This window comes from Triticum aestivum, chromosome 1B (genome assembly GCF_018294505.1).
Source record: "Triticum aestivum cultivar Chinese Spring chromosome 1B, IWGSC CS RefSeq v2.1, whole genome shotgun sequence".
Taxonomy (NCBI): domain Eukaryota; kingdom Viridiplantae; phylum Streptophyta; class Magnoliopsida; order Poales; family Poaceae; genus Triticum; species Triticum aestivum.
This window is the reverse complement of record NC_057795.1, coordinates 268,627,646-268,637,541: the sequence shown is the minus strand read 5'-3', so window position 1 is coordinate 268,637,541 and position 9,896 is coordinate 268,627,646. Positions and strand designations below refer to the sequence as shown.

The window sequence follows — 9,896 nt, the reverse complement described above, 5'->3', positions numbered from 1 at the left end:
ATTTTGGCCTTTTTAGGACCACATCCTCCCTATTGAGTGTAGTGTGGAGCGTTGGTAATTCTTCGACTGCGAGGGCCTCAGATAGTGCCGCGAGGGCAAGTGATGCGGTCTTATTTTCAGCTCGGAGGGCTGTGTTCGGATTGCTTGTGAGCGAGATCATGCCGTTAGGCCGTGGCATTTTGAGCTTCATGTATCCATAATGCGGTATGGCTTGGAATCTTGCAAATGCCTCATGTCCCAGGAGGGCGTAGTATCCATTGTGGAAGGGCACAATGCGGAATAACAAGGGTTCGGATCTGTAGTTGTCAGGAGTACCAAACACTACATCCAAGATTATGCGTCTGGAACAGTGCGCCTCCCTGTCGGGTATAATTCCTTGGAATGTGGTATGATTATGCTCGACGCGGGATATGTTGAGTTGCATTTTGTCAAGCGTGTCCTCGTAAATGAGGTTCAGGCCGCTGCCCCCGTCCATCAGTACCTTAGTTATTCTGAAGCCGTCGATTATGGGGTCAAGGACTAGTGTGGCGGCCGTGTGGATGGGGCAGGACCTTGGCTCGTCCTTTTGATAGAAGGTGATAGGTGTGTCCGCCCATGGCTGTGCAGCCGTCACCTGGTAGACTTGGCCGAGCACTTGAAGAGCCCTTTTCCTTTGATTGTTTGAGGAGAACGTCTCGTAAACTGTTAGGACGTCGTCGTCGTGGGGTGGAATCGATCCAACAGGTTGTTCACCGAAGAGGTTCCCGTCGGGGCCATGCCTCCTGGATGTTTGGTGAGATATTCTTTGGGTACTTCAATAGGATCCGTCTTTAGGGCCAAATCCTGGATTGCGTCGGCTCCCTTTGTATCCAGTGAATCTGAGGTCAAGGCGTTGGGCTCAGTGGGTTCTTGGGAGCAGGGCTTTGCCGAGGTCCGGCGCTGGACTTTAAGTTTTAGTGGCCGGCTTTGTGATCGGCAGTGAGGTTTTCAACTGGTCCAAAAGACCAGTGGGTTCGGCGCGTAAAGTGATGCTACCGAACGTGAAGATCTGGCCGGGGATGAATATGTCACTGGCGCTGGCGGGGTTTCCAACGAGCAGTTGGGCCATCGGTCCTTTGGCGATCCGAAGTGGAACTCTCAGTGAAAGCACCAATGTCGGTGTCAAAATCGGCGGATCTCAGGTAGGGGGTCCCGAGCTGTGGATCTAGGATCAATGGGAACAAGGGACGAAGAACATGGTGTTTTCCTAGGTTGGGCCCTCTCAAAGAGGTAAAATCCTACGTCCTGCTTGATTGTATTTGATGTGTATGATATGGTTATAGAGTCGATCTACCTCGAGATCAGGCAAGCTAAACCCTAGGTTGATGGGGTGTTGGATGTTGCTCTCCCCCTAAAGACTAAAAGCCCTTGGTTTATATAGACACCAGAAGTGTTAGGGTTACATGCGATCGGTTACAATGAAGGAAAGATCATGCCTAATCTTGACTTGGGGGGCACACCACGACTCCGAAGATCTCCTATCCAACCACGGATCCGTGCTCTAGCTTGACCCCTTAGTAGCCCATCTGTCCGACCCACACGTAATTGGCCGATGGCCCGGGGACCCCTTAATCCAGGACTCCCTCACGAGGATATAGCTTTAGCTCTAGATCAGCCACACCGATGACCATAGGATCGTTTGCATCTACCGAGTCTGCACATTTGGAAGGATCTTCTGGATCATCTATGAATAGTCAAATTGTGTAGCCTATAGTGCAATCACAACACCAACTTGCCACTACTCCAAGGGTTATGACCCGTCTACAAAAAGGTATTAGAAATCCAAAAATAAGGACGGATAGCACTATACCATATGGCATATTGTGTATTTCAGGTGAACCAGCAAAATTAAGTGATGCACTTGGAGATCCTAAGTGTGGAAAAAGGCTATGGATGAAGAATATGGTGCACTCATAATGAATAAAACATGGCACTTGGTGCCAAGTCAAAGAGGTAAAAAATATCATGAATTGCAAATGGGTTTATAGAATCAAGAGAAAAGAAGATGGCTCCATTGATAGGTACAAGGCACATCGAGTTACAAAAGGATTTAAGCAACATTATGACATTGATTATGAGGACACTTCTAGTCCTATTGTGAAAGATGCTACCATAAAACTTGTACTAGCCATTGCTATTTCTAGGGGATGGAGCATTAGACAACTAGATGTTCAGAACACGTTTTTGCATGGTGTTCTCAAAGAGGATTCTATATGAGGCAACCACTAGGGTAACAAACAAGCACCTCACTATGTTTGCAAACTCGACAAAGCTTCTCATGATTTGAAACAGTCCCCTAGAGCCTGGTTCTCAAGGCTGAGCTCACAAATGAAGCATCTTGGTTTTGTTGCGTCCAAGGCTAACACATCTCTCTTCATCTATAACAAAGCAAATATTGCCATGTTTGTGCTCATTTATGTTGATGACATCATAGTTGCAAGCTCCTCACAAGATGGCACTAATGCTCTCTTACATGATTTAAGTTCAGAATTTGCCTTGAAAGATCTTGGTGATTTACACTTCTTCCTAGGTATTGAAGTTAAGAAGATTCAAGATGGCATAGTGTTAAGTCGGGAAAAATATGCCACTGAACTTATAAATCGTATGGGAATGAAAGACTATAAGCCTTCACCCACATCATTGTCTTCTTCAGAACAACTTTGAGCACATGAAGGAGAACCACTTAAGGAAGAGGAGAGCACAAATATAGAAGAACCGTTGGAGCTCTACAATATTTGACTTTGACACGGCCAGACATATCATTTGTTGTAAACAAGGTTTGTTAATACTTGCATGCTCCTACCTCCACTCGTTGGACAACTGTCAAGAGGATTGTACGATATATTAAGCACACTGTGAGCTTGGGACTTCAGTTCAGATGTTCTAGTTCTTCTCTTGTTAGTGCTTTCTCTAATGCTGACTGGGCAGGATGTAGTGCTGATAGAAAGTCAACTGGAGGATTTGCAGTATTCTTTGGTTAAAAACTTATTTCTTGGAGTGCTAGAAAACAAGCTACAGTGTCAAGGTCAAGTATAGAGGCTGAGTACAAATCATTAGCAAATGCCACTTCTGAGATCATTTGGATGGAATCATTGCTTAATGAGTTGGCAATTAAGCAACGTCATGTTCCATGTTTATGGTGTGAAAATTTGGGAGCCACCTATCTCTCTGCCAATCTATTCTTCCACGGTAGAACTAAACATACTGAAATTGATTTTCATTTTGTACGAGAAAGGGTGGCAGAGAAGAAGTTGGACATAAGGTTCATTCCATCCAAGGATCAAGTATCAGATGGGTTCACTAAAGCCTTGCGGATTAAGCCCTTTGAAGAGTTCAAGAGAAATCTTAACATAGGATAGTTTAGATTAAAGAAGGGTGTTAGAGTTTGAGTAGTATACTCTATGTAATCTCAACTATCTCTCTCCCTAGGAGAGTAAGAACGCTTCTAGCCATTGTATCCTAAGGGGGGGAGGGGGCAGTCAGAAGAGTTTCAAAAGAACAACCTATTTTTTGAAAAATCATCGATAACCACCACAAATTTGGATGTTCATTTCAAAAAATTCTGACAAGTGTTTGGTTAAAATTTGACCTGGTTTATGACAAGGAGGGCCCACCAATGGATGGCACATCAGCATGAGACACGACCGTTAACAATCGTTAGTCGCACGGTCCGACCTGGTCAAAAGGGCCATGTGTCTCTCACTCTCTCCTAGTTACTCTCACTCACTCAGCTACTCTCTCTGTCTCCTTGCTCAGCTCCATGCCGTGGACCACCCCACTGCTCGTTAGTTTCACAACCACCTTCACTGCTAGTACCACTTCTTTCACCATTCCAAGTGATTCCCTGTGATAGATCCACCTTGTATAGGCCGTGGACATACCATTGATATACTTATGTGAAATTGAGGAACGCCCGACCCTCGCATCGCCAGCCCTTGGCGCCATGGGGGAGATCGTGCCGCCGCGCCCTAGGCCTCCTTGCCCCGATCTCTCCCTCCCTCTGTCACCCAAGTTCATGCCGGCGAAGCCCGGGCTGTGGGCTGTGGCGTCGGCGGTGGGGACTTCTCCCTCGCGCGCGGCGGTGTCTCCATCTGGCATCGGCGACATGGACACTCCGGTGATTCGGCAACGTGGTGCGGCGGATGTGCCGGCAGTGCGGCCTTCTGCAGTGGAGGCGCCCTTGTGGCGGTGGCCTGAACCTCGGATCTCGTCGTGGGTGGTGCCGTGGCCGGTTAGGCGGTGGCGGCTGGGTCCTTTTGGTCCAGTCCCCGACATAGAAGGTGGCGATCAATGCACAAAAAACTGGATGCAGTTCTTCGAACAGATTTGGGTGAAAACCTGCTCTCGGCTAGATGCCAAGACCGGCGATGGCGGCGCTCTTCGGTGTTGTTCCCTTCTTGGAGGCATCATCGTGGAGAAGTTCTAGGAAAACATCTGCTACCTCTGAGGGCAAACCCTAGATCAGTAGATCGGAAGACGGCGGTGCTCTTGTATCGTTCCCCCATGGGGGCGTCGTTCTTGAAGGTGTGCACGGGCTCGAGGGACTAGTGGACCGCAACTTTGGTGGAGCGGTGCTTCATCCTACACATTGATGACGACGGATCTCGACGGCGTGGCGCAATGCAGATTTGGTGTCCGATGTGCGGGGATGGACTCGCGCAGGAGGACGACGCTGTCTGGCGTCGTGGTGGCGTCGATGGCAGAGAGGCCTGACATGGTCTATGCGTCAGTTTCTGCTCTGAAGATGGATCGATGGAAGACGGTGATGTCAGGCCTTGCAGGGTGCGCATGTGGTGCCCGCTATGAGTGCGTCGGACCGGTATGTGACCCAGTCCCAGTATGTGGCTAGGTTGGGGCATCCGGCGTTACATGTTAGGCTTTGGTGCGATGTCTGTTTGGTATTAAGCTCGGCCATTCATCACCCCTTCATCAAAGGAATAGGAGTAGCAACAAGTGTTGTCTGGATGGTGGCTTCAGGCGTACTGATGTATTACTTTGTAAGGTCTTTATGAATAATGAATAAAATGATTGCATGCATCGTCCAGATGCAGAGGCTGGGGATACATCCTCATTTTCAATATATATATATATACTTGTGTGAAATTGATCTATAGGACGGAGGAACCCATTACCACAACTTCTACATGGGCACAACATGTCCTCATCTCCGTTGTGAGCAACCGCAAAATCCATAAACTCATTCACACCATGGTTGTATACCGGGGCCATGTCCAATTTACCATTTAATCCATTTTTTATCCATTTCATGGAAAATAAAAAAAATGCATACGAATTTGCATCATCTAATCCAGGAACCCAAACATTTTTTACTATGATGTCTTTTCGTAAATAGACCAAATGCTCCATAGCCAGTGAGACCGAGCCATCCACCATATTATATGCTAGTCTAGTCGGTTGAGAGTCCATACAACCATTTCAACAAAAACCATTTAGGACAGTCATCATACAATGCATAATCTCACAAACAAGTCATGTACTCCCTCTGTTTTAGTTTACAAGTCCTGTGCGTATACCTAGGTTGCAAATTTTATCACTCTAATGTAAACTATATAACACAAAAATTATATAATTTGAAAATAAAACGTCTGAATTTTGTATTGCTATATTTTTTGTAATATATGACTTGTATTAGGTTGGTCAAATTGATGACCTAGGGGTACGCGCACGTCCTGTAAACTGAAAGAGAAGGAGTACTTATTGATATACATCATTGATAATGTCCAAGGACTGTCCTTATTCATAAACACATGCTACCTTCGTCCGGGTTTAAAAGACTCGTCAGCCTCGATACCGTGTCCGTAATTTTAAGGCCCATTGTAATTATGATGCAGCTTTTCTGCTAGAATCGATAGGCATTAAGGAAGTTTGATTGGCCAAGCGTGAGAAGCGGACTCCATGCAGGCGTGGGAGACAAAGTTGCATGTAAACCGGGTTGTTGGGCTGCATACAAGCAATTAATTATGGCTGCATGCAAGCGTGGGAAACGAAGCTGCATGTAAACCGGGGTTGTTGGGCTGCATGCAAGCACTTAATTATGGCTGCAGCCAGTGCATGCACGATTCATTTGCATCGCCTCTCTCTCTCTTCCATTGGCCTACGTGGTTACCGGTGCATGTAGAGTTAATTTTTTTCTCATAATTGTTGTGGAGTAATTTTTGTCTTGGTCCTTGTGTTTTGGTCGAAAGGCCTTTTAAACCCGTACGGAGGTAGTAGGAAATATCATCATATATAATTGCCTCTATGGCATACAGTGGCGGCTCCAGAAAATGAAGGCTTGGTATTCATTCAAATTTTTTTTTTGCTCTAAATGTAGTATATAAACCAAATAACACAACAGTAGCAATATATGAACAAAACAACACTAGCGTAACGGCAATAGCAATATTTCGATGTATCAAGCTATAACGACATGAATACATAAGTACCTTTTGATTCATAAAGTGATGATATCCTTCTTACAATATAACTTTGCGGTCGCCTTTTTGAAACAGATTGATGACATCTTCATCCTTCACTTGATTGAAAAATCCCCTCTCAACAAATATAACCAAACAATTGTTCAAATAATCATCACCCATTTTGTTCCTTAGCTTATTCTTCACATAGTTCATTGAAGAGAATACCCTTTCAACACTAGCAGTAGCTACTGGCAAAATCAATACCAACTTAAGAAGCCTGTAAACAATATGATATTGTTCATGCTTGTTTGTCTCAACAAGCATAACTGAAAGCTGACACAGATTTTTCAGGTTTTGAAACTTTGCATCTCTACGCACATTAGTAACATACATGTTTAGTTGCCATGGAAGTCTTGCCAGTTCATCCCTTGTAAATTCAGAAGCATAAAACTTTGTAGCAAGCCTAACTAACTTCTCTTGGTCATAAGCAGCAAATAGATGAAGTGGACAAAATGCTGCCATGCAAGAAAGTAGCTCCGTGTTTACCTCATCAAATCTGCCATTCAGCTCACTGATTTGCCTATCAATGACACCCACAAACATATCAACCTTGAAGCGGTGGTAATTGGTCGGACCATTACATAAACCCCTTCTAGGCCGACCAACGGGAAAGTAAGGACCCTCCATATCAACAACTTTGATCTTATGCTTTGTACAAAAAGATGTGACCTTTGTGAGAAAATCATCCCATCCAGCATCGGTCCTCAAAGCCTTCAAGTAATACTTTGTGTCAGCAACAAGCTCAATAGCATGAACAATATCTTCGTCTTGCTTTTGCAAAGCTCTACACAACTCATCTGTGTATCCAAATATTTCTTGCATCAAGTGTGCCATGAAAACAAACTCAAATGATCGAAATATTGTCTCTATGGATAGAGCCGCTTGTGCCTCCGCACCATGGTACTCGTCTCCAATCTTGCGAAGGACTCGTCGTAGTGCACCATACATAGAGATGACATGGTTCACAGTTTTGAAGTGAGAGCGCCAACGTGTATCACATGGCCTTCCCAAACCCATTTCCTGATTCAGCCCACTCCTTGTTTCTACTTCTTCCAATTCCAATGCATCAATGAGTTCTTCAGCCTGAGCTATCCGAAGCATTCTCATTTTTTTACAAGACATGCCAAGAGCATTTAACAAGTGTGCAAGCTGCTGAAAGAACCAAGTACAATCACCACTCTCCTTAGCAACAGCAACAAGAGTTAATTGTAGTTGATGGGCAAAACAATGAACATAGTAGGCAGAAGGGGACTCATCCATAATCAGTTTTTTCAGGCCACTGACATTACCTCTCATGTTACTAGCTCCATCATATCCTTGCCCACGAACCATCGCAAAGGTCAAATTGTGGTCCATAAGCATTTTCTGAATTGCAGCTTTTAGTGTCAAAGAGGTAGTATCTTCAACATGAGCAAGACCAAGAAATCTTACAACTGCCCTTCCTTTCTTATCAACAAAACGCAAGCAAACAGCCAACTGTTCATTCTGATACACATCACTAGACTCATCTGCAAGTATTGCAAAATGACCACCATCAAGTTCTTCAATGACTAGTTTAGTAGTCTCTTGTGCACAACATTTTATCACCTCTTGTTGTATATCATGGTGAGTCATCTTGCAGTTCTGTGGAGCATTCTTGAGAACAACCCTATCAACCTCTTCAAATTTTCCTGCTAGCCAATTTAGAAGCTCAAGGAAATTTCCTTTATTTAGCGAGTCTTCACTTTCATCATGTCCTCTAAATGCCAAGCCTTGGCGCAACAAAAATCTCACACACTTGAGTGTCCATGTCAAACGCTGTTTATACAAAGCCTTGTATTGTGAGGTGTTTGAAGCAATAAACTCCCGAATTGATGTTTGTGGTGTAGTGAACATATCATACTTCTCTTGAGCTTCAGCATGAGCACTACTTACATCACCAACATGCCTTGTCAATCTTGCTTTCATGTTCCAGTTTCTAAACCCACCCTTAACAAATGAATCTCCACCGGGGCTTTTTGTTTTATCCTTGAACAAATAGCAAACAAAGCAGAAAGCGGCCTCTTTGTTCACACTATACTCAAGCCACTTGTGATCCTTAAACCAAGAAGGACAAAAGCGACGGCGATGTCCACTAAAATCTCTGATCTCAAATTTGTGACCCTTTGGTTGACAAGCTCCCAAGTCAATGTATCTCCTTCTAACTACATCCCGGTCATTGACATGATATGAAGATATGGGAATTCGCTTGCCAGGATCACGTTCCAGAGCCGCCAAATCTGCTTCGAATTGGGGACTTGGTTCATCATCTTCATCAACCGCTTCATCATCTTCTACAATTGGGGATGGGAAGCCTCTCTCCCTCTCCGGTTGCGGAGCTTCGTCATGTGTATGCACTAGTGCTAGCTGTAGGTTGCTCTCAACCTCAACGGAAAGAGTAGTTGGCGTGGATGTAGAACTTATTTTCCTTGCCTTTGAAGATTTGTCCCACAATTCAAACAAGCTGACATCCTTCTTCTTCATCTAAATCACAATCACATAAACAAACTAGAAATCAGTGACAGTGGCATTGTGGCATCAAATTCATCAAATAAACATCCTTCTTCTTCAAACTTCAATGTCCATTTAGTTCAATTTCAGTTTACAAACAAATCTTCAGATTTCTTACTAAAAACACAGGGCAAAAAACCAAAATATACCAGGAAGGTTGGAGGCTTGGAGCTGGAGGAGACGGCCAGCAAGGGCATTGGAGGCCGGAGGCCGGATCCCGGAGGTGGACTGGCGCCTTGCGGAGGAGATGGCCGGACGGCGAACGCGGGACCGGGACGCCCTGTCCGGAGCAGTGGACCGGCGGCGGAGCAGATGCAGTTCGCGCGGAGGGGAGGGGCGGCGCTGGAGGCCGAGGCCTGAGGGGGGGGGGGAGAAGAGGGCCGGCCGGACTTGGAATCGCCGCCGCCCGTGCGCTGCTAGGTTTGAGAATCGAGATCGAGGGAGACTGTCAGACGGAGAGGATCGAGAGGTGCTCGCCCGACGCCCGCGCGACCTAGCAGACACCGCTCGGTCGTTGGTGCTGGTTTCGTTGCGTGGCTCAGTTTTTTCGTTGCGTGGCTCAGTTTGTCCTCTGTTTTGGACTGGGCCAATATAACATGTATATTAAATTTTTTTTGGGCCTAAATCTTGGGTATTCCAGGGAATACCCAGAAAGACCCCCAGCGCCGCCGATGATGGCATATCTCTCACAGTAATCAAACACCTGGCACACAGTCTTCATTGATTCAAATACACGCTTCTACCAAAGCTTCAAGACCTCCAATTGTAGGCTCCATAATTTTCTCCACTCTTATTAATGCCTTGTGAATCTTGACTTAAACGTGTCCCATCCCATGACACCGATAAGAAAGTCAAGCTTCGCACCACACA

General features: G+C 45.4%; 1 protein-coding gene across 1 annotated transcript; it reads right to left on the bottom strand.

Moving 5' to 3' along the window:
• Positions 1-6,494: 6,494 nt before the first annotated feature.
• LOC123078184 (zinc finger MYM-type protein 1-like) lies at positions 6,495-9,537 on the bottom strand. The gene is made up of 2 exons (XM_044500599.1): positions 9,176-9,537; positions 6,495-8,999 (listed from the first exon to the last, which is right to left on the bottom strand). The coding sequence occupies exons 1-2, from the start codon at positions 9,221-9,223 to the stop codon at positions 6,495-6,497; spliced, it is 2,553 nt and encodes an 850-aa protein (XP_044356534.1). The 5' UTR covers positions 9,224-9,537.
• Between the last annotated feature and the right edge of the window lie 359 nt (positions 9,538-9,896).

Bases quoted from the DNA above. Each gene is read 5' to 3' on its own strand.
- LOC123078184 (XM_044500599.1), bottom strand. From the start codon at position 9,223: ATGCCCTTGCTGGCCGTCTCCTCCAGCTCCAAGCCTCCAACCTTCCTG. The intron at 9,000-9,175 runs GTATATTTTGGT...ATTGTGATTTAG, and splicing joins CCAAGCCTCCAACCTTCCTG to ATGAAGAAGAAGGATGTCAG.